Source organism: Leuciscus leuciscus (assembly GCF_965113295.1).
Source record: "Leuciscus leuciscus genome assembly, chromosome: 12".
Lineage (NCBI taxonomy): Eukaryota > Metazoa > Chordata > Actinopteri > Cypriniformes > Leuciscidae > Leuciscus > Leuciscus leuciscus.
Genome location: NC_138736.1, coordinates 23,272,557 through 23,297,964, shown reverse-complemented (window position 1 = coordinate 23,297,964; position 25,408 = coordinate 23,272,557). Strand labels below are relative to the sequence as shown.

Genomic DNA, 25,408 nt, shown 5'->3' with positions numbered 1-25,408 from the left:
TTATAGCCTCTCTCTTTAATTTCCTACAAACATATACCATATTGTGATCACTTAAACCAAGCTCCAAAACACCACTTCCATATATCCTAGAAATGTCTGAAACCAATATAACATCAATAATTGTACTGCTTTTAGAAGTAATTCTGGTTGGGTCATTGATAATTTGATTCAATGCATATGATTTACAAAATGAACTAAACTGCTTAAACACTGATGAATCTTTCTTCAACATATCTGTATTTAAATCGCCCAGAATAAGCAATTCTTGACCTAAAACATAATTAGACCTATTTAAGACCTCATCCAAACTCTCATAAAAATCACTTTGTTCTCCCAAGGCTCCTCTTTCTTTTTCAAACTCTACCAATTTCTCCGCCTAAATCTACTTTTAGTCTGTTAGATCGTCTCACCTCAAGATTTATATGGCAGGGTAGGAGACCCAGAGTTAGATATAAAGTCTTACAACTGACAAAAACTAAAGGGGGTCTAGGCGTACCCAACTTGAAGCATTATTGGTTAGCGTCACAATTACGTGCAATGATAGTGTGGTTATCAGATGACACAAGTACAAGATGGCTCAATATAGAAAAAAGTTACAGTCCTGATATGCCCTTGTCAGTGATCCCCTTTAATAGGGTTAAATCCACCAGAGAACTTTTGGGAGAATGGTCGAACACAACATATGTAGCCTGGAAGGAAATACAACAAATATTTAAGCTAACAGGCGATTTCTCTGTTTTGAGTTCAATTACTTATACTAGAGATTTTCTTCCATTGAGACTGGATACAGGATTTAAAAACTGGAAACTTTTGAACCTTCATTATGTACACCAATTATTTAGTAATAACAACTTCAAATCATTTGAACAACTGAGAACAGAATTTAAACTACCAAGAACAGATTTTTTCAGATACCTACAATTAAGGAGTTTTATACTGAAACACCCAAACTGGAACAGATTAATAGAGCCCTCCCTATTAGAACAGTATTTATTAAAAATTCAGGGTGGAGAACATATGAGGAAACCAATAACCAATGTTTATAAAATCATTGTTTCAATGACAAGAGATAATTCATTCTATGTGAAAGACAAGTGGACTAGGGAGCTACGGCTCGAAATAAGTGAAGAAGTTTGGTTTGAGATATGTACTCAGGCTCATAAAGTCACGAACGCCAATTTGTGGAAGGAATTTCAATGGAAAATTAATAACAGATTTTTCAGAACACCACAAGTTGTGGCTAAAATGAATCCGGATCAATCAAGTCAGTGTTGGAGGGGGTGTGGAGAGACAATGGCTACTCACTCACATATTTTTTGGCAATGCCCTTTGTTGGATAACTTTTGGAAATCCATTTTTACATATATTAATAAAGTATTGAATGTTGAGCTGATAAGAGACCCTCTGATAGCAATTCTAGGGATTAAACCAGCTGTGATATGCAGTAGGAAAAAGATGTATTTATTACAGATATTACTGATAGCAGCAAAGAAAGCAATTACAATAAAGTGGCTTAAAAACGAGTCACCAAACCAAGCTGAATGGCTAACAATTTTGAGAAATATTTACACTATGGAAAAAATTACATATTCGTTGAGATTACAGAGGGAACTTTTTATTGAAAGATGGGCACCATTAATGACAGTGATGGAGGATCAGTAGAAATAACTGGTTATATTTGCCAGGGGAACTTGTATACAACCCATGTTTTGTTTTAAGTTGATGTTTGTTCTGTTCAAATTGTTTACTTTAAACGTTGTTAATTATTTTTTATTTCTTCATATCCTTGTAACTTTGGACATATTTTTCTTTGGAATTGATCATACACGTAAGGATGTGTGAATGTTATGACCCCCTGTAAAGGGTATTGTTTCTGTGTGGAAGTAATTGTTGTAAATGGGGATCTGAAGAACATTCAAAATAAAAAAGAAGTAACAAAAAAAAAAAAAATCACTTTGATCCGGAGGACGATAACAAATACCAACCAAAATCGGTTTACTCTTTGGCAACAAAACTTCAAGCCAAATCGCCTCCACTGTAGAGTTTATAAAATCACTTCTCTCATTACACACCAAATCTGACCTTACATATACACATACACCACCTCCTTTCCGATTTCGATCTCTTCTGAACAAACAATAATTGTCAATTTGAATCTCTGCATCCAATATTGAATCATCAAGCCATGTTTCGCTGCAGCTAAACAACGCCACTTTAGATTCTTGACATAAATATCGTAGTTCACTTATCTTTGGAAGAAGACTTCTGACGTTGAGGTGAGCCATATGCAAACCTTTCATTGATCTAAAAGTTCTGTAATCGCTTAACGAGGACGTCATCGCATCCTTGAGTAGCGTTTCTTCCTCATCCTTCACAGAAGATTTAGTCAATTGGCTCCTCTGTTTCATTCCTTCTTTCTCCGTGATCGAAAAAAACTCAGACACACCATAGTCCGTTTGATACACATCTCGTGTTTCATGACAAGGATGCAAATCACTCCACTGATCCGCCATCAGGTTCCATGCAGTCACAACTTCCGAACGCCGACATTGCTCCATAGCCATGTTCCGACGATTCTCCTCGACAAAAATCGCATTAACTCCTTCACCACCTTCACATGACCCCGGCCCTGGACATTGATGTATGTCTCCAGACACCAGCAAACACATTAAAATGATTAACAAATCACTCAAGTGTCTTTTATAGCCGCGTCTTTGGCTGCGACTTGATTTTCTAGAACATGTGGTCCAAGGGCGATAGATCAGCGTGTAGATAACGTTCTTTCCAAAACCAAGATGTTTATATCCTGAGGTAGATTGCTGAATTTCATTGTTTAAAGTAAAAAAACGATTTTCAACTTCATTAAAATGCCATAAAAACGTATAAAATAGTGTGAAGATGCAAAGTGTGATTAGTACTCCACACCTGCCTGACGCCATTTTTCTCATTCAACTGCTGCTTAGGCGAAGCAGTTGAATAAACTTTATTAAACTCATCAGTATATTTTTGATCATCATTCGGACCTGGTCCGAAACAGCAGACTTGTAGGCTATTAATAGTGGATACATACAAGCAGATGACAAATACGTTATAACCAGGGCTTGACATTAACTTTTTTGCTCACTAGCCAATGTGGCTAGTGGTTTTCCAAAGTTACTAGCCACACAGCATTTTTACTAGCCACATTTTTGTTTTTGTGAAATTACCTTTTAAAAGTCGACTATGGCGTGCTAAAATTTACTTGAACTAGATTTACAACCCTTTTAAATGTAAAACCACTGTACACACCCAAATCAAGACTACACAAAACAGGTAATTATCATTAGCTCTGATAAGGTTGTGTGTAAAGCTCCTTTTTTTAAATAAAACCATGCTTTTATATTACATATCGCCACATAGCTCCACCGGCATACACTGTGTGCATGTAATACTCATTAGGGCTGTCAAAATTGCTCAAAAATGACGTTCGAATATTCTCTCTAAAAAAAAACACAGCCTATATTCGAACTATTCGAACATGGTTGCGCATTTTGTCAATGACTCGCATTACGTCAATAACAGGGCAAATTAATACAAAGAGACATAACTACTTGTATAGGTAGTTTATTTAAGTTTAAACACATTTGACAACGTATTACCTACACAAAAACAAGTAAATCAACTAATGGCCAAGACCGCAGACCTCACTCTCGCTCGCTCACTCGCAGGCACTCTTTCTCTCTCTCACCCTCATGCTGCGTTCACACCAAACGCGAATAGAGCGTCTGGCGTGAGTGTAAAGACGCGTTTACGCGCGTCTGGAGGTCTTGCGGCGCGAATGAGGCGTCACGCTCTCTGTGCATAACGGTTTAAATGAACAACAATAAGCAAACGTTGAGTGCTGATCAAGAGTTTTGGGCAAGCAAATTAAGGTCGCGACTCTTATATAGCAGGCTTCATTCAGTGATTGAAACAAATATTATTAACAATAATTGAAGTTTTTAGCCTATATTATATAGCGAATTTCCCCATTGTGGGATAAATAAAGGTTTCTATATAGAACTGACATTGAACGCTCCGAGCGATCTGTGCTGTGGTAAACATGGAACTTTTCCTTGACATGAAACGGTAAATAATCAAACCAGTGGAAGCCTGTAGTGCATGAAACTGCTGTATCTAACCTACCTTATTCATGCAATATCTATTCAGTCATTACAGTAGCCTACACTTTAGTAATGTTTCTGTTTAACGTTAACGCTTCTTCCTGTTACCTGTCCCTGACCCCTCAGGCAGCGCGCCCACTCGCAAAGCAGACAGCCGCGCCTCTGCTACCGCGGGCGTTTTTCCACATTCGAATATTAATTTTCACCTTCGAAATTCTGTTTTTTAAAACTATTCGAATATATATTCGAATTTAGAATATTCGTTGACAGCCCTATGGGAGTTGTAGTGTCGTAGTGTCACACTTATTTCAGATGCCTTTTGAAAAGACTACAATTATTCAACCCGCCACAGTGGCTAGTTGGAGTGACTATGTTACCCGCCATGAGCAAAATCCACCCGCATTTGGCGGCTTGGCGGGTGTTAATGTCAAGCCCTGGTTATAACCGTAATTAAACTAAACTATACCTGTTCCATCTCCATACAGCACTCTGACTCTGTAGGCATTATTGTCCGACTCCGGGTCGAAATGACCACCGTTACTGAGAGTTTCTGATATTATCATCATTCCGTGAGATGAAATTGTCCTGAGACTGAGCGCGAGCTCATGAAAACTTCACATACACACACTGGGGACATCATAGACTTATTTTACATCTTGTGAAAAGGGGCATAATAGGTCCCCTTTAAAAGAATGTTGTGGTCAATAGTATCAAATGCAGCACTAAGATCGAGTAACACTAATATACAGTGAGGCCATCCTTAAAAATATTCTTGTTTGCCGTAACCCGACCGACCCTGTCAATTTAGGGCCGACCCAATTAATTATTTTTTTCCCCCTTTTAGTCCGACCGACTTGCCGGTTGTAAACTTTACAACCGACCGATTTTTTTTTTACTCTTCAAACAACTAATACAAATGCAATAAAATGATAATAATTATATTTTAGTAAGTATTGTGAATATAAATAGGCCTACATACAAACGTAGGCTATGCTCTTTCTTTTAAATAAAAACCTGTGGCGTCATCTATGATTATAAGGGCTGTGTGGCTGTATGCGAAATGAAACCAAAATCGCGACACTCTGATCCACGAAAAATATGTTTTAGTGATTCTATGAATTGCACTGCGCAAATCAAAAGTAATATACCCACCGGATGAAGAGGGGTCGGCTCTCCACAGAACATAATATATTCATTTTATTTTATTTTTCGTGTTCGCATTTATGAGGAAGAAACAATGTTACAGACGTGACCGCTGAAAGCGGCACTAAAACTTTCACAGAGATCTCAAACAGGCATTTAAAACACCAAATATTAAGAATTGGCATATCGAGCAAAATAATATGATTGATCGAAAATTGTAGCCTATCTCTCCCCTCACATGCTCACCGGCAAGACGCACCGACATTAAATTTCTCTGTAGGCTAATAGGCCTACAGTATGTGTTGTAGCCCAGTCATTAAAAAACGATTTAGTTTCGTATTCATGTTTAACCCTCTGAGGTCGAGAAACGCGCCGACGCGTTTTGCTGGATTTTTTTCACATAGCAGCAACATAAACTTAAATTACTCCGTCATTTATGGTTATACAGAAAAAAGAAATATAAAAAAAGAATCTGTGATATTTCTACTTTTGTATGTGTCCACTTACAATCAAATCAAAACATTGTGCTTTTGTAAAATAAAGAAAATAAACAGGGTGTGCGTTCTGCCTCTCCGTCGCGGTGAACTTTTTTTTCTTGAGCACGTCTATAAACTGAAACATAACTCAGCGAATACTTCTCACACATTTATGAGCCATATACCTTTATACACATTTAAGTGTGTACTTTTAAATGATCGGATTCAAACTGAAAACAAATATTCTCTGTTTAAGTAATTTGTATAAAACCAACAGGATGTCCAGTATCTCAAACGCTTGCTAATTACTTTTTAATTCGACACGCCCACTCGCGCAAAAGAGATTCACATGCAAATCTCCACATGGGACGCGAACGCCCTCCTTACCTCAAACGCAAAACACCAAAACACTTCACAAGTCTCTGCTTTTCGTCGAGTTTGGAAGACACGTCTGAGCTTACATTGGATTTACATCAGAAGAAGAAGAACGCGATTTGAAGACAAGATAGATGTAAGGTAAGAAATTCTTACTTATTAGTTTATGGTATTGTTGCATAAACTTCACATTGCAGTTGAACTGTTGCTAGATATATGGTGAATATTATACTATTTAGACCCGTGTTTCCTGTTAAATACTGTTTGTGGATATCTGCTCAAACATAGATATGTATAACCATAATGTTTAATATTTTGGAGCGCGATGGCGTTTGAATGTTATCACATTTTGGAGCGCGCTGTGGGTTTGAATGTATCATATTTTGGAGCGCGATTGCGTTTGAAAGGAAAAATGCACCAAACATTAGGCTTTATGTTTGTACTATTATCTCATTTCATATCATCATAACGAATGGAAACATTTGAAGTAACATATGATAATCAATATATTTTTCTCTAGCGTAGTTGTTCTTGAAATCTTTTGGAAGATTTAATTTATTGTTATTATTATTTTATGCAGCACTGCGTAGCCTATGCCTACAAGGCACAACAAACCTGGTGTCATTATATATTGTTGGAAACGTGTGTGTGTGTATTCTGTGAATTTTAAAAAGAAATTTTAACCAGAAAAATCTAAAATCTATTCCCAAAATCGTGCAGCCCTATAGTTTCTCTTGATATCAGTATGTTCACAGTTTTTTTTCTTTTTTTTTTTTCTTTCCTGCTGACTTCAACATTCACATGAGTCTCTGTACATGAACATGGTAAAGTGAAAATCAAACACCTTGGAAATGAAAGGTATGTTTTTAGGAATGGCACAAAGGTCTCTGTCTTTGGATCATTGTTTTCAATGTGCTCTTTTGTCATTTGTATTTTTGGATTGTGTTGTGTTGTAAATAAATCCAAACAATCTAAAAGCCATTCTTTTTTAAATCTCCTCATTCTTTGTGCAAGGTTGCTCTGAATGACAGGGCCTGATCGCTCCTAATAGGGCAGTTAGGGGAGTGTCTTTGTCTTTCTCAGGTGTTAAAAGCTTACATATTAATGAGATGGTCACGCCTCTTCGCATATGGCTTTGTCACACAAAACACGTCTTAGAATTTTTAAATCAATATATTGTCTTATCTGAATGAGCAGTCAGGGTGATTTTCACATAGTTTTGGAGCAAATATTCTAGGCTATGTCATACAATTTTCAAAAGTCTTGTGAAGAAATAATCAGTATGGGTTTCATGGCCTTATTTCAGTGAGAATTTTTTTTTTGTATTTTCACAAACCACGCATAAATGTCATTATCTCAAAACTACAAACTTTTACATACATGCTGCTGATATATTATTATAGCAGAGTTTGTGCTGAATACAGTGTAATTAGACTTTAGCCATGAAAATGTCACTAGTAACAGAAAAAAACACAAAAGTCAGAGCATGTCAGACCACCTCCAGGGCCCAGAAAACAGCTCAGACCTCAGAGGGTTAAATAAAATAATATATATTTTTTAAAATTTCATGTTGATTATATGAAAAGTGAAAAGCATGAATAAGATGAGATGATCCCGAAAATATCGGGAGACAAATGGAGTGGGCGGACATGATTTTGACCACTTCATTAAGTTTTTTTTTTTTTAGAAAGCCTGTCTTTAAAGTGAATTTCGTTTTGTATTAATTGTATCTTAATTTTAATCAATGTTTCATCAACCAATTTCTTGAATTTAATAATTTAATATATAATATATATATATATATATATATATATATATATATATATATATATATATTATATATTAATATATATATATAATATATATATATATATATATATAGATATATAGATATATATATATATATATAGATATATATATATATAGATAGAGAGAGAGAGAGAGAGAGAGAGAGAGAGAGAGAGAGAGAGAGAGAGAGAGAGAGAGAAAGCATGAAATGTACACTTTTAAACAAAACAATTCAAAACGAAAGAAAACAGACTGTTCTCTGCTTATGTAATGAAATGTGCATTTCTCTCTGGCGCGTTCACTGCGAAGATCGAGTCATCGTCAACTTCATCTTTGACACAGAAAACACTTGTTTATTAATAAACAATTGAAATGTCTCCTTGATATTTTTGACATACTAATAATCATTAGGCTACTTTTCCCAGTTTTGACAGCTTTTAGGCGCGTTATTGGCAGCGCACCCTTAGATGTTACATGAACACGTCACCACCGCTATAATATTCAGTTCAGTTTATACAGGTTTTCTAATTGTTATTTAATATAACTTGGCACGAAGTTCTGAAAAACTGTCAGTGAAGTCCCGATATGCATATTTTGTTTAAATTCATACCGACGTAATCACCATGACCAAAATTGCACCTTTTTTTTTTTTTTACATTGAATCTCAAAAAAAAAAAAATACAGACCGACCTACCGACCTTTTTTTTTTTTTTTTTTGGGGCTGTTACGGCAAACCAAAATATTTTTAAGGATGGCCTGAGGAAAATAAGTATTTGAACACCCTGCTATTTTGCAAGTTCTCCCACTTGGAAATCATGGAGGGGTCTGAAATTGTCATCGTAGGTGCATGTCCACTGTGAGACAGAGATGGGGACTCGAGTTTGAGACTCGGACTCGAGTGCGACTTAAGTTGCACACAGCGTGACTTCAGACTCGACTTGAGACTTGTCCTCGAAAGACTTCAGACTCGACTCGGACTCGAGCTGCGGGACTCGTGAACATTGTTTATTATTAGGAAACGTCTGACGAGCTCGCTGTTATTCCCCTCCCTCCGTTACCTATAACCTGCCAACGTAACTGCTGCGCGCGGCCACACATGAGAGGACAACAAACATGTCGACTGCACCGGCCACTGGCTGCTGTGCCATTCATCGTAAGCTTTGGGTTTAAAAACTTCAACAGAGCTGCCAACTGTCACGCATTCACCGTGAGACTCACGCGATTGACACTTTTCACACGCTCGCACGCCGCACATCCATTTTCTCACGCACAGAAAAAATCGCGAAGCAAAGAGGACACGGAGACCGACAGACTAGACAGAGTAGGTTACTTATGATAGAAAAAAATGTCAGCTCTCAAATTCTGTCAATTCAATTACGAAATTCAAACAATAAATACCGTTTTGGCGCTTGTAAATGTGACGTGACAGATCTCTAAAGTGAACCGATCCTTTCTACTAGCTAATAGTAAATAAACACGAACGCTGTTGAAAGATACAGTACAACTTACCGAAATGTATATTTCTCATTCATAATATCGATCAATCAGTGTTTTTCAGTGTTTTTCATCCACGGAAAGGGGTCAATAAAAGTATATTTTTATAATAGTATATTTCACATCATTTGGTTCGTTGCAATAGTGTTTTGCATTTAGCTACAATGTGATGTTTTGCAGTTTTGCACTAAATAGGAGTATGTCAATTTTAGTACTGTAAGTGTAAGGTATAACATTTTTATATATTTGGTCTTATAGCCCCACAGAGCCAGCAAAATAGGAGCCAAGGCCTTTCATTATAATTCAGCGACAGACAAGGGAGTCCTTTTTCATCAGAAACAAAATTTTTGGTCTGTACTGTATGTTCATGCTACAAGGCAAAATACAGATATTAACTTAAAAGTAAAGCATTCTTGGTGTTTTTGTCATGTTGCAATAGCCTGTTTACCTTGATTATATACCAAAATCAAAGCTGATACTGTAATAAATAAAGGAGTCATAATAACATATTACATGCTTTGAATTCCTTATATATAGCTATGCAGTGTTTTAAGCAGCCTGGAGGGGTCGCTGTACGCGATGCAACACTTATTATAACCACAATAGACTTGAGACTTGACTTGGACTCTAGCTCAGAGACTTGAGACTTGACTTGGACTCTAGCTCAGAGACTTGAGACTTGACTTGGACTCTAGCTCAAAGACTTGAGACTTGACTTGGACTCTAGCTCAGAGACTTGTGAGCATCTCTGCTGTGAGAGACATAATCTAAAAAAAAAAATTCCAGAAATCACAATATATGATTTTTTAACTATTTATTTGTATGATACAGCTGCAAATAAGTATTTGAACACCTGTCTATCAGCTAGAATTCTGACCCTCAAAGACCTGTTAGTCTGCCTTTAAAATGTCCACCTCCACTCCATTTATTATCCTAAATTAGATGCACCTGTTTGAGGTCGTTAGCTGCATAAAGACACCTGTCCACCCCATACAATCAGTAAGAATCCAACTACTAACATGGCCAAGACCAAAGAGCTGTCCAAAGACACTAGAGACAAAATTGTACACCTCCACAAGGCTGGAAAGGGCTACGGGGAAATTGCCAAGCAGCTTGGTGAAAAAAGGTCCACTGTTGGAGCAATCATTAGAAAATGGAAGAAGCTAAACATGACTGTCAATCTCCCTCGGACTGGGGCTCCATGCAAGATCTCACCTCGTGGGGTCTCAATGATCCTAAGAAAGGTGAGAAATCAGCCCAGAACTACACAGGAGGAGCTGGTCAATGACCTGAAAAGAGCTGGGACCACCGTTTCCAAGGTTACTGTTGGTAATACACTAAGACGTCATGGTTTGAAATCATGCATGGCACGGAAGGTTCCCCTGCTTAAAGGACAAATCCAGTGAAAAATGAACCTAGGGGTAATTAACACATGGTTACCGAGTCGGTCGTTCCCTGGGGTGCGTTTTCATGATAATCGAATGTAAAGAGTTTTATTTATAAAAACAGATTAGCTCATAACACTAGTATATGGGGCAGAGAGTAAGTAAAACACATCGCAAGTTAATACCACTAACAAGGCTCAAAATAGCCTCACACTAACACGGTATCATGATGAGGGTCCATACATGCAAACCGAAGCATTGAGAACTTTGTAAGTGTACAGACAGTTTAATAAGAAGATACTTTATAAAGACAGTACATAACGCGTTTACATGCAGGATCCATGCAGGATCCATTTTGGAAAACAGTCTCGACTAATCGAGTCACGAACGCCATGCTACGTTAGATTTCACTATGCGTAATTCCTATCGACCAGCTCACTTAGCGCGGCGTTCGTTGCTCGACTAGTCGAGACTGTTTTCCAAGATGGATCCTGCATGTAAACGCGTAATGTACTGTCTTTATAAAGTATCTTCTTCTTAAACTGTCTGTACACTTACAAAGTTCTCAATGCTTCGGTTTGCATGTATGGACCCTCATCATGATACCGTGTTAGTGTGAGGCTATTTTGAGCCTTGTTAGTGGTATTAACTTGCGATGTGTTTTTACTTACTCTCTGCCCTATATACTAGTGTTATGAGCTAATCTGTTTTTATAAATAAAACTCTTTACATTCGATTATCATGAAAACGCACCCCAGGGAACGATCTGACTCGGTAACCATGTGTTAATTACCCCTAGGTTCATTTTTCACTGGATTTGTCCTTTAAACCAGCACATGTCAAGGCCCGTCTTAAGTTTGCCAATGACCATTTGGATGATCCAGAGGAGTCATGGGAGAAAGTCATGTGGTCAGATGAGACCAAAATAGAACTTTTTGGTCATAATTCCACTAACTGTGTTTGGAGGAAGAAGAATGATGAGTACCATCCCAAGAACACCATCCCTACTGTGAAGCATGGGGGTGGTAGCATCATGCTTTGGGGGTGTTTTTCTGCACATGGGACAGGGCGACTGCACTGTATTAAGGAGAGGATGACTGGGGCCATGTATTGCGAGATTTTGGGGAACAACCTCCTTCCCTCAGTTAGAGCATTGAAGATGGGTCGAGGCTGGGTCTTCCAACATGACAATGACCCGAAGCACACAGCCAGGATAACCAAGGAGTGGCTCTGTAAGAAGCATATCAAGGTTCTGGCGTGGCCTAGCCAGTCTCCAGACCTAAACCCAATAGGGAATCTTTGGAGGGAGCTCAAACTCCGTGTTTCTCAGCGACAGCCCAGAAACCTGACCTGTGTGGAGGAGTGGGCCAAAATCCCTCCTGCAGTGTGTGCAAACTTGGTGAAAAACTACAGGAAACGTTTGACCTCTGTAATTGCAAACAAAGGCTACTGTACCAAATATTAACATTGATTTTCTCAGGTGTTCAAATACTTATTTGCAGCTGTATCATACAAATAAATAGTTAAAAAATCATACATTGTGATTTCTGGATTTTTTTTTTTAGATTATGTCTCTCATAGTGGACATGCACCTATGATGACAATTTCAGACCCCTCCATGATTTCTAAGTGGGAGAACTTGCAAAATAGCAGGGTGTTTAAATACTTATCTTCCTCACTGTACAACCACGATCGGATAAGAGCAAATAATTTGTAACTCTAATGAGAGCTGTCTCAGTACTATGGTACGGTCTAAATCCTGACTGAAAATCCTCGCAGATATCATTTATTTCTAAAAAAGGAACATAGTTGTGAGGATACTGCCTTTTCTCGTATCATTGACAGAAAAGGTAGATTTGAGATCGGCCTGTAATTGACTAATTCGCTAGGATCAAGTTACGGGTTTTAAAAAGCGGTTTAAAAATAATTAATGATATTAAGAAGAGGTTCTATGACCTCTGGAAGCATCTCTTTCAATAGCTTAGTCGGTATAGGGTCTAACATACATGTTGTCGTTTTAGATGATTTAACGAGTTTAGTAAATTCTTCCTCTCCTATAGCAATGAATGAATCAAATTTTTCCTCAAGGAGACTACAATGCACTGTCTGATGAAATACTGTAGTTGACGGTTGCTTAGTTATAATTTTCTTGCTGACATTATCAATCTTGTTAGTAAAGAAGTTCATAAAGTCATTACTGCTGTGCTGCTCGGAAACGTCTGGGGTAGATTTATTTTTCGTTAATTTAGCCACTGTTTCAAATAAATACCTAGGGTTTTGTTTACTTTCTTCTAATATGTTTGAAAAATAAGCAGATCTAAGCCAGCCATTGAGTGAGGACAATCTACTAAGTATCTCATCACTCCTGCGAACAGGAAGGGGGCCAGAGCAAATTACAGTGCCTGATATTGTACTTGCGAGTTCACACACCTCTTTAACATAAATTTTGGTGATCTCTGACTGGCGAAGTCGAACATCATTAGTGCCGACGTGAATAATAATCTTAGAGAATTTGCGATTAGCATTAGCCAACACTTTTAAATTTGATTTGATGTCAGGCGCTCTGGCACCCGGCAAACATGTGACTATGCTGGTGTCTCTATTTTCAGGTTCCGTGTAATAGAATCGACAATAACTTGGGCACATTCAACAGGATTCTCAGTGGGTGTTTCACTGAGTGGGGAGAATCTATTTGATGTAATCGGAACGGAAGAGCGGTGTTTTGTCCCGCGACTACACCTCACCGTCACCCAATTGCCCTGCTGCACAGGCTCTACTTGTTATGTGTGTGCACTGCAGCTAAAGTCTTCCATATTTGGCCAGTCTGAGGCCTTTAATCATGTTTGCACCACTGTCTCGCAGCACAAGCACCACTGTCTTGGTTGAGGTCCCAATCATTCAGCATGCTAAGGAACATCTCCCTGATGTAGTGCCCAGTATGGGAGTCAGACATGGCCTTGACATTTAGTACTACCTGCTTCCTTTGCCAGTTACTGTCTATAAAATGACATGTTAGGCTTATTAGTGATTCAGTTTCTCCAGACCAACAGTCTGTGGTGAAGGACAAATAGGGGCCAACATTCTCTGAAGTAATTAGTGTCTTAATTCGCTGTTCACACTTTTTTCTACACACTGTCCAGCATGTCTGTGCGGTAGTATTTTTCACTTTTGATTGTATATCAATTCTATCATTGTCAGCAAGCACTGGAAGCCAATATCTGAAACAACAGTAAAGGGCTGGTTGTCTGTAGCAATCATTTCTGTGCTTAGGGTATAATTTTTTGTGTTTTCTTTTTCAGCTGTTTAGATTCAATTAAGACAAAACTGTGTTTTGATATTTTGACATAATTTTGTGTACGTGTCAGTTCGAGCAGAAGGGCCAAAAAACAAAAAAGGAGAAATTTGGGTTTTGTTTTGGGCTTTTCTATTTATTTATTTTTTGGCCAATTAATGATTTTTTGAAGTATTTAAAATGCATCTGTTAATATGATGTATATGATCACGTTGCACAATAATCTGGAAACAATGTAAATCGACACCACAACAATTGAAGCAGCAAACTGTGTGAAACACAACATTTATGGTAATTTTAGTAAACTTTTGGCCATGGCTGTACAAAAAGTTCATAAAGACAGTAAACACAATCAATATGAAACAAGTTGTTTAGTCAGTCTTATGAAGAGACACGATAGCTTTATATGAAAATTTTACAGCTTTATTCTCATAAACATTGATCAAAGATAATTATTTTGTATATATAAATACATACACATTCATGTATATATTTAAGAAATATTTGCATGTATATACTGTATATATAATTTCTATTATATATAAATATTTTACATATAAATAACATATTTTTCATATATATATATATATATATATATATAATATTGCGCTTTACAATCATATCAGGGGGCTCTCCTCAACCACCACCAGTGTGTAGCATCCACTTGGATGATGCAGCGGCAGTCACAGTACAACGACGCCAGTGCGCTCACCACACACCGCCTATACGAGACTGTGATCGAGCCAATTCAGTGGATGGGGATTATTAGGAGACCATGATTGATAAAGGCCAAAAGGGAATTTGGCCAGGACACCAGAGTTTCACCCTTACTCTTTTACGAGAAGTGCCATGGGATTTTTAATGACCACAGAGAGTCAGGACCTTCCGAAGGACGGAATAAATAATACATATAAAAAAATTCTGAGACCTAGTATGGACTAAAATCAATAATCAACTCTTTTTTGTGTGTGTGTGTGTTTTTGCATTTACTGCTATTACTTTGATGTTCATAATGGGGGGGGGGGGGGGGGGGGGGGGGGTCATGTGACTGTTTTAGATAAATATGACAACGTAGCCTCTAATTCCCTTGGGATTACCCTGATGTCCTTAATTCTCACATCAAACACATAACAGTTAAATCAAGTTATAATTACACAAAAATTTCCAAGTGAAAACTGAATGTTTGCTCAAAATGTTAATTTTGAAAAAGATCTACTTTCTCACCTTGTCTTTGCAGTCTTCACTGATGAGTTTACTATTCTCCAATATATCTGAAAGCAGATAATTTATTATCTATTTTATCAACAGAGGGGCAATCTATGCAACATTAAATGATTTAACATTCATTTTCTAAAGTTTATTTACAGTGTTAACATTAATGTTAGATTTGACATATATTTATACAAAACAAAACATCAAATGAGAAATTTTAATGAAATTATAATAAAAAAAATTAAAAAGTCTTGCTGCCTTAATCTAGCATACTATGCTTAATGTTTTATCAATTAACCATATATTTAGAGTGACTGAGAGATGCACGTGACAAGAATTTTGCTTAGCTAAAAACATTTTTGCATGTCAACGTACATTTTCTGCAATTGTGCATTAGTAATAGGGATGTGGAAAAGTAATTGTTTTCAAATAGGATGCATGGTTTCACATTTTTTACACATTTTTCAAACAGTTGGTTGGAGCATAGAGTGAACACAGGAGTCAAAACTTATGGCCAAAGTCTGAATGTGTATGGCTGAAGCACCAGTGGTTAAAAATTATGAATTTAAAGAGACAACTTTACTGTTGTCTTTTAATTTGCATGTAGTCAGTAGATCACACGCAGAACTTTCCACTCCCATCTGCGCTTTTTTGTTTTTGTGCTCTCACGCTAATTTGCCCTGTTTAGTAAATCTGGAACCTTAGACAAATAACTCAGCAACACTAAAATAAATATTAGTGATTGTTGTACTCACTATGGCAGGTAGGACAGCGTTTGCCATTGTAGGCAAACCTGGTAAGAGTCATATCAAAATCTGAGATCACCTACAACATAAACAACAAAAACCCATCAAATTCCCATGTCATTACATTCAAGCACTGTACTCAATAGTGTAAGAAATGAGATAAATGCCAGGTAGTCTACTTGAGGAATGACCACTCACTGAGAAGACAAAGGACCTTTCTGGAAATTAACATTTGAACTCTCTCTTGTGAAACTAGCACCATCATTCGAGATGCAAGTCTCACCTAAGCAATCCTAATCTACATCTTTTTCCCTTGATCCCCCATTCCCTCTTTCTATCATGCTGAGATCACCTGAAATTCACCCAAAAATCGATATGGTTTAATGTGAATAATTATCATACAGTATTGCACATGTTTGGTATCATTTGAAATGTCTCAGTGCGACTGGTACAAAGGTCTCATTCCCAAAGAAGTAAACCAAAAGGTAATAAGGTATTTCAGAGTTTAGAGATAATTGTCACACAAAGTAGGGTGGGTCTTCCAGGCAAATGGCCTCCTGCTCTCGAAAGGTGTAAACTCCGAATGCAAATTCTCATTGTTAGCAAATGTTTCCATGTGAAAAACAGTGTCTGTCTATATGCAACAAGAGGCTTGGCGCGATTCTGTACCTCAGATCAGCCCGTGATGTTGAGAGCGGCCGAGATTCTCAGTGTCATGTACTTTCTAATGTCGGGTTCACATCTCTTTTCTTTATTCCACAGCATTTGATGTTTTGTATTGATTATCTTTGAACTGATTATGTAATTGGCATGATACTTTTACCTGACATAATAATATGTAAACATTTGTTTTGTTTTTCTAACGGACTCGGACATTATTTTCAGAAAAGAGTTAAAAAGAACAGTCAAACATTCGCTCACATTAATGATGCACAGATATCACTAAAACCTTTAGTGATAAAAAAAAAAGTCAGATGAAATAATGAGAAAATACATATGAGAAAATGTATTTAATTTAATTAAATTATTTTGCCACGAGGAGAGACAGTAACACGCAAAAACCTTCACCCGCAGACCGGATGCCTCCATTGGGCCAAGGGAGTCGGGCTTACAATAGAAAACACAAGAATAAAAAAATTAAAAAACTGGTATCTGCATTGTGATGAGAACGCGGTTCAATCAAATGAGCACCTCAACATCTCCTTTAACATAAGCTAAATATTAGAATTAAAATGAAGTTTTTCAGACCCCCCCGCAAACGGAGGGGGTATGATAAATTCATCGGCTACAGCGGCAACATGGCTACCGAAAAAGGAGACCCATAAATGTATTTTGGCGTTAATAAGGACTTTAACAACAAATAATCGTTTATGTTACATTCAATGTGTTCATATTTACAATCATGTTCTTCAAAGAAACGTTTGCAAAAAAAAAAAAAAAAATTTGCTTAAGTTTGCTTATGTTACACCGTTAAACTGACTGCACGATAGTCCCACAACATATGTTCATATCTCATACCCGGTAACTTTGACAGCATACCATGTCAGAATTAACGGCATTTTGGAAGTTTGCTCCTTTGAAAGTAGTTGGAGTAGTTGTGGTGTCCCATTTCTTAGGGGAATATTTTCATCCCTACTCTTTTGCCACTCTGTTTCAAGGAGCAAGGGGAATTGGTAAGTGTAGGCGAAGGGATACAAATTAGAATTGGGATTGGGCCTAAGCAAACTTGTCAATTCATCTTGACTAGGGGTGTAATCAGGGCTTGACATTAACACCCGCCAACCCGCCAAATGCGGGTGGATTTTGCTCGTGGCGGGTAACACAGTCACTCCAACTAGCCACTTTGGCGGGATGAATAATTGTAGTCTTTTCAAAAGGCATCTGAAATAAGTGTGACACTACGACACTACAACTCCCATAGGGCTGTCAACGAATATTCTAAATTCGAATATATATTCGAATAGTTTTAAAAAACAGAATTTCAAAGGTGAAAATTAATATTCGAATGTGGAAAAACGCCCGCGGTAGCAGAGGCGCGGCTGTCTGCTTTGCGAGTGGGCGCGCTGCCTGAGGGGTCATTTTATTTAACGTTAAACAGAAACATTACCAAAGTGTAGGCTACTGTACTGACTGAATAGATATTGCATGAATAAGGTAGGTTAGATACAGCAGTTTCATGCACTGCAGGCTTCCACTGGTTTGATTATTTACCGTTTCATGTCAAGGAAAAGTTCCATGTTTATCACAGCACAGCTCGCTCGGAGCGTTCAATGTCGGTTCTATATAGCCTACTGTAAAACTTCAATTAATGTTAATAATATTTGTTTCAATCACTGAATGAAGCCTGCTATATAAGAGTTGCGACCTTAAATTGCTTGCACAAATCTCTTGATCAGCACTCAACATTTGCTTATCTGTTATGCACAGAGCGCGTGGCGCCTCATTCGCGCCGCAAGACCTCCAGACGCGCGTAAACGCGTCTTTACACTCGCTCCAGACGCTCTATTCGCGTTTGGTGTGAACGCAGCATGAGGGTGAGGGCGAGAGAGAGAAAGAGTGCCTGCGAGTGAGCGAGGTCTGCGGTCTTGGCCATTAGTTGATTTACTTGTTTTCGTGTAGGTAATACGTTGTCAAATATGTTTAAACTTAAATAAACTACCTATACAAGTAGTTATGTCTCTTTGTATTAATTTGTCCTGTTATTGACGTAATGCGCGTCATTGACAAAATGCGCAACCAGATGTTCGAATAGTTCGAATATAAGCTATGTGGTTTTTTTAGAGGGAATATTCGAATGTCATTTTTGAGCGATTTTGACAGCCCTAATGAGTATTGATCGCTAGTGACCGACAACAAAGAATCGAAGAGACAGCTAGCTGCCCTGCTGGAGTTACGTCGTATGCCGGTGGAGCAATGTGGCGACATATAATACATAATACATGGTTTTATTTTAAAAAAGGAGCTTTACACACAACCTTATCAGAGCTAATGATAATGACCTGTATTGTTATATATTTATGTAGTCTTGATTTGGGTGTGGTTTTACATTTAAAAGGGTAAATCTAGTTCAAGTAAATTTTAGCACGCCATAGTCAACTTTTATCGGATAATTTCACAACAACAAAAATGTGGCAAGTAAAAATGCTGTGTGGCTAGTAACTTTGGAAAACCACTAGCCACATTGGCTAGTGAGCAAAAAACTTAATGTCAAGCCCTGGGTGTAATGATTCACTCGTTTTCTCAATTATAAATCTTGACAATGCATATGCATCAATCTTGAAACGTATTTTTGAATCGTGCATCGTTGATTTCAATCAATTATCGATTTAAAATGCTAAGAATCGAATTAATCGCGATTCGATAGCGATTCAGTGCTTTAAAATATATAAACATTAAATTACTACATGCGCAAATTAATGGAGACTTTGTGCACCGTCATTCGCGTCCTCACTGCTCTCCTTCACAGATTCTATGTGCAGCGCTGCACTCTTTACCGCCTTTCACTGGATTGTGTTGTGCTCCGTCCGTAGCTCTCATTGACATTTTTGAGAAGCCCACGTTTGTGCTCTCCTCAGGACGGCCACTGCTATTCATATGAGCAGATGAAAGCTCTCTATCGAGACAGATAGTGCTGAGTCAAACCGATCAAACCATTGATACAGCTTCCAAGACATTGCGTGGTCACTCCTGCTGTGTTGAAATAATACGCTTTCATTGCCATTATTTTCTATAAAATTATTAACTGAAGTTTTAAGGAAATGGGTCATACCATTGGCATTACCTGAGCAGTTGAAGTAAAACCCTGCTCATTCAAGGGTGCACATTTATTGCATGGATGGAGCAAACACAAAATGTAAGGGCCCCATTTTAACGATCTGAAACGCAAGTATCAAACGCAAGTAACTTTGTGGGATCTCATTGGCGCTGTTGCTATTATACCGGCGGGATAAATTACTCTTGCGCCCGACGCAAATCTAAAATGGGTTGGTCTGCAGTAGCTACATTACTCATAGGTGTGGTTTGGGCGTAACGTGAAATAAACCAATCAGAGCGTCATCTCACATTCCCTTTAAAAGCAGGTGCGCTTGTTCCATGGCGGATTGCTATTATAATGGCGGATTTGCCAGGCGCACGCCAGGAGCAGTTCACAGCCGAGGAGACCAACGTTCTCGTCAGGGCCGTAAAAGACAGAGAAGTGACATTGTCTGGGAATGGGAGAAACCCATCCAAATTAGCTTCGTTTTAACAGGCGTATAATAATTTGGGTAAATTTGCAAGCTAGATTTATGCCTACATTATGGCCAAGCATGTACCCTTAAAATAGCATCTGAATAATTCGCCACTGACTTTAGACTAGGTTTTTCCTGGTCTGTGTAAAGCTCACCTGAAGTTCTTTGATACTACATCAAAAACTACTAGCCTAACTGATAAAGTTCACACATTATTTAAAACAAGTGAACAGTCAGTAACAAAATAAGAAGAAATACACAAATTACAAGCAGAGATGAATACTAAATAAAGTTAAAGTCTAAAAATAGTATCCAGGTACAGAAATTAATAATTAAAGGAACCCTCCACCGTTTTTTGAAATAGGGCTTATTCACCTTCTTTCCTACATTTAGATAGGTGGGCAAATGCATGTTTGTCTCAGTGCATGCGTTGTTTTAGTTTGACAGGGTCGGCGCTAGCTTAGCACAATGAATGGAATCCTTTGTTGCCAGCTAGCATGGCCTGAATAAAAGTGATAAAAAAAAAAACACCTAATTACTTCTTGTGGCCTGCGTATTCACAACGAGTACAAATAGCAATGCAGATTAACACTAGGTGATTTCCTAGGCAGATATTGACTTGGGACTATATTAGGGGGAAGCACAGGCGAAGCACTGCTGCTTAGGCGAAGCACTGCTACTTGGGCGCAGAGATATCACGCAACACATGAAATGTGAATATGTGGTATAATATGTGAATGTGAATACAGGTATAATATGGGTCGATCTATACATGTATGAAGTGGGAGAGAGGCCGCACTAAGCTTAAATATATTTTTATTTTTATTTACACAGACGCGTTTCGGCGCGTGCCTTCTTCAGTGTGCACACTGACGAAGGCACGCGCCGAAACGTGTCTGTGCAACTAAAAATAAAAATATAAATATATTTAAGCATAGTGCGGCCTCTCTCCCACTTCATGTTTTATAATTATCTAGGCCAGCACTCTTAAAATTGACAAGTGTACACATTGAGTGAAGCCTGCTCCTATCCACATTTACTTTTCGATCTATACATGCGTCATGTTTAAAATAATCACTTACTCTGTGGACAGTTATCCATTTGGTCCATTCGGCGTGGGGCTTTTTTTCCAGTTCACTTTATCACACCGGGAAAAAAAATAGAGTAAAAGTTACTGCAGGATGGATCAACGCCGTGAAATCCTCGGTAGATGTGAGACAACTGCTGGCACGCTCATCATGTTTTTTTTTTGTTTTTTTTATCACTTTTACTCAGGCCATGCTAGCTGGCAACAAAGGATTCCATTCATTGTGCTAAGATAAGCTAGCGCCGACCCTGTCAAACTAAAACAACGCATGCACTGAGACAAAAATGCATTTGCCCACCTATCTAAATGTAGGAAAGAAGGTGAATAAGCCCTATTTAAAAAAACGGTGGAGTGTTCCTTTAAGCCAAACGTAAAATAACACTGTAGAAATTAAATATAGTTTTATCTTTGTTAAAGCTGTAAATTTGTTATGTTATTAACATTAATGACACAGAAAACAGTAGGAATATTAGGTGTCTGCTGTCACTTTAAGACCGACTATACCGACCGGAAAAAACTGACAAAAATCCAAACATTACTTTCTCAACTGTTCACTTATGATATAAACGAGAGAATACTTGCCGAGACGGGTATTTTGACATCATTTTGTGTTTGTGTCCGTTCAAGGGCAAGGAAACACGAAAGAGGAATCAATTCGGTGTTCGGAAGCTATCTGAAACGCGCCTCTCTCCCCCTCTCCCCCTCTCCGTGCACGCGCGGATTCGAGTGTGCGCAAAGATAACGCGCGAGTCCCAATTTTCGCCTCTTCTTCCACGTTTAAAATTGTTTGAATGTGTAAATTGGCAAGACAAAACACATCCAAATTATAAACTTACACTCTATGATGGTTAAATTTAGCAGTTAATCCACGAATCACATGGAACCATGGGGCCTGGTCCGTACAGATCAACTGTGATCCTTTCCACCCCATCTATTAGGAAGCCTAAATCTCTTACAGACGTTTTAAAGTAAGATGCCAATGGGCTCGTATCTAAAAGAACCTTATGACAGTCATTTGGCTGGCCAAAACAATGGGCTCATATCTAAAAGGACCTTAGTACAGTCATTTGGCTGGCCGAAAACAATGACCTCTGTTCGCCATCCAGTTTTTAATATAATTTAAGCACGCTAAAAGAGAATCCAAAGATTTCGTAGGGTGTCTTAAATATACAGTGAAGGAAAATTTTAAATGTGACATTTATGGGCTATTGGGCATCTCAGTACCAGCTGGGCCAGATCAGCATGGAATGGAATGATAAAGCAAAGAGAGAGGTTTGGCATGACAGTGGAAAAGCGTCTTTTTAACGTTTTTTTATTTATCTTTGCTAGGCACTGCCATTGTTGTTACCCAGTCATTTATCCTGCATGCACCAATCCTACTTTCTGAACATTCTGCCTGGCTTTGACCTTACCAATATTTGACATATCATTTATTGAAACACAAAAGCATCCACCAATTATAAAGAAGCCATAATTACCTGTAGTGTGCTGGATCCAGCATTTCTCATGGATGTCAATATCTGTTCCACCCTCTTCGGGTCCCTCATGCTCACTGAACTTTTTGTTAGCTCAGGAATCTGTGAAGTTGTGAATTAAAAAAGCTAAGCATTATCAAGCCATTCAAGAAGGTTTTTAAAAACAGGAGGCAACTGATGAAAGTTTTAAGTTTTATTCTGCCTTAAGATTATAAAATTACAACAACAATAAAAAACAGAGGAAATCCCAAACTGCTCTTGACTGAATAACTTAGTAGCTTTAATCCACCTTTTTCCTACGCCACATGATGATTGTGTGAATTATAGGAGTAACTGCCGTTAAACTAAGCAATCAGCAAAATGTTCGCTCTATGAAAGCAATTACGCATTTTAAAAAACTGGGTACAATGAGATGACATTACTCACACTTCAACCATCGAATATTAAAAGGAAATTTAAAAGTATAAAAGTATTAACAAATTACTACAACGGACCATGTATAACCACTAAAGCTTGATTATTATTCTCGTTATAATACAGTCTCGTTAGAACTGATGGAAAAGGATTATTTGTAGCCCAACCTTATTATTTGAAATGATTTGTTCTCGTCTTTTTGAGTGGAACTTCTCCAAACCGGAAGTGCCTCCCATAATCTAAAATGCAGTAGGTTCATTAGGAAAATGGTGGATAAGAATCGATGCACATTTTTACTTTATTAAATGTAGTAGTATTTCATTAGTATAAACCTGACTGAAAAACCGAAAGCACTGTTTCATTTAATTAGTATCTTTGATCTATTGTATGTATTTGTCCTATTGCTTGTAATTGGCAACTGCCTTTAGTAAGCTTGAGAAGTTTGTGAGAAGTCTCACATTAGGCTACTTTTCCTGCTGTGGTAATGAAAGTAATGATTTTTTTAAAAAACATGGTGGCAATAGGGCTGTCACTTTTGTGAAAAAATCCTTTTCGATTTTTGAGACATAAGTGTTCATTGAATCGATTGTAAAATCGATTTTCCATGTCTAAAGACGTTTCCATTTTAAACGCCAAATATAGGCAAATCCACGGACAACTAACAGGCATTAGGACGAATGTAAAGAGGGCGCTTGAGACGCACACAAGTCAGCAATATTTCCGATGATTTATTGGCGTGAAGTTTCGTGCACAATGACAAACAGGAGTGCAACATTCTCGAAAAAATATAAGCAGAGTGGACTGCCATAACATCTAGGGATGCACCGATCCACATTTTTTCACTTCCGATCCGATCCCGATACCTGAATTTGGATATCGGCCGATACCGATACTATTCCGATACCAGAGTTGTGTTTGCGTTAATATTATTATTATCATTATTGTTGCTGAAATAAACTTCTCTCAACAGGCAAGTAAGTTATGATATGTAACGTTACGCATGTATGCATGTATGTCCCAAAATGCAACTTGAGGTAACTAACTAAACTAACTAAACTAAATCTCTGTTTACTAACTAAAGTCAGAAAAGGAAGTCAGAAAAACAGGAAATCCTGTTAACAGTAAAACAAATCCCATTCTGAAAACAAATGTGCAACTGTAAGGGTTTCAAATTGATTGTCATGTCAATATTTATTACATTCCCAAAATGTCAAATACTTGAGTCTTGAAATATAAGAAAAGTGCAAGTGTAAACATCTTACACACACACACACTATCTGAAGGGTGATCCTCGCTCCGATGCGGTAACTCTCTCGATTAATGCTCGATCAACATCAGCATCTTGCAAACAGATTTTGCCTCAGACGCGCGTCAATTTCGCTTCAAACTTTTGCTTTTTACGCGCGTCAATTTTTCTCTGGACGCGCGAATGGATTCATAATATTCAAGCGTCCAAATAGACGCGAATTTGACGCGCTATTCGCGTTTGGTGTGAACGCACAGTAACGTGGTGCTTTTTTAAATGTTTGATTGCGTTCGTTGTGTTGTACGACGCGAGGCGAGGGAGCTTCAAAGAGCTCTGAATTACGGCTTTGCAAACATTGCATTTCGCTGTCTTGCTCTGCGGTGTTTCCAGTGTGAAGTATTTCCACACAGCGGATGTTGTTGGCTAGCCGCAAACTGCGGAATGGATTTCCTGAGGGGGGGCGTGTCTCATAACTCTGTCTCTCATTGAGCCGCGCCTCCGTTCAGTAAATCCATTCCGCAGTTTGCAGCCAGCTAGCAGACTGGCCCGCGGGAATCACTTTTGGAGTCATTTAAGCAGACAACGTTAAAGCGCAGACATGACTCATGGATATCGGATATCTCTGCAGGTTGGATCGGGAAAATCCGATACGTGAATTACGCTGGTATCGGTCCCGATACCGATACTGGATCGGCCCCATCCCTAATAACATCAGTGAAAAACATTACTGCAGGCTTCAACATGGCTGGGTTTACGATTATAAATGTCAAACAAATTTCGCCTACGTAGGCGATTGTAGCCCGTAGCCCGAATCTGTATCTGTATGCATGAGACTGTCTGAATACCGGCAGATTTCACATTTTTGTAGTAAAAAGAGCCACATTATGCAGAAGTATAATTTCCT

At 38.1% G+C, this 25,408-nt stretch overlaps 1 protein-coding gene across 3 annotated transcripts in view; it reads right to left on the bottom strand.

Annotated features, from left to right (window-relative positions):
* LOC309511529 (cytosolic 5'-nucleotidase 3-like) overlaps positions 1-25,408 on the bottom strand; it is a 169,919-nt gene that overhangs the window by 100,000 nt on the left and 44,511 nt on the right. For 2 of the 3 annotated variants that reach the window (XM_082186795.1, XM_082186794.1), the window contains exons 2-4: positions 22,848-22,946; positions 16,063-16,132; positions 15,320-15,366 (exon numbers count right to left, since the gene is read on the bottom strand). In XM_082186795.1, the coding sequence (XP_082042921.1) occupies positions 15,320-15,366; positions 16,063-16,132; positions 22,848-22,946 (216 nt within the window). The remainder of the gene's footprint in view (positions 1-15,319; positions 15,367-16,062; positions 16,133-22,847; positions 22,947-25,408) is intronic. The other variant, XM_082186796.1, reaches the window with a different exon arrangement.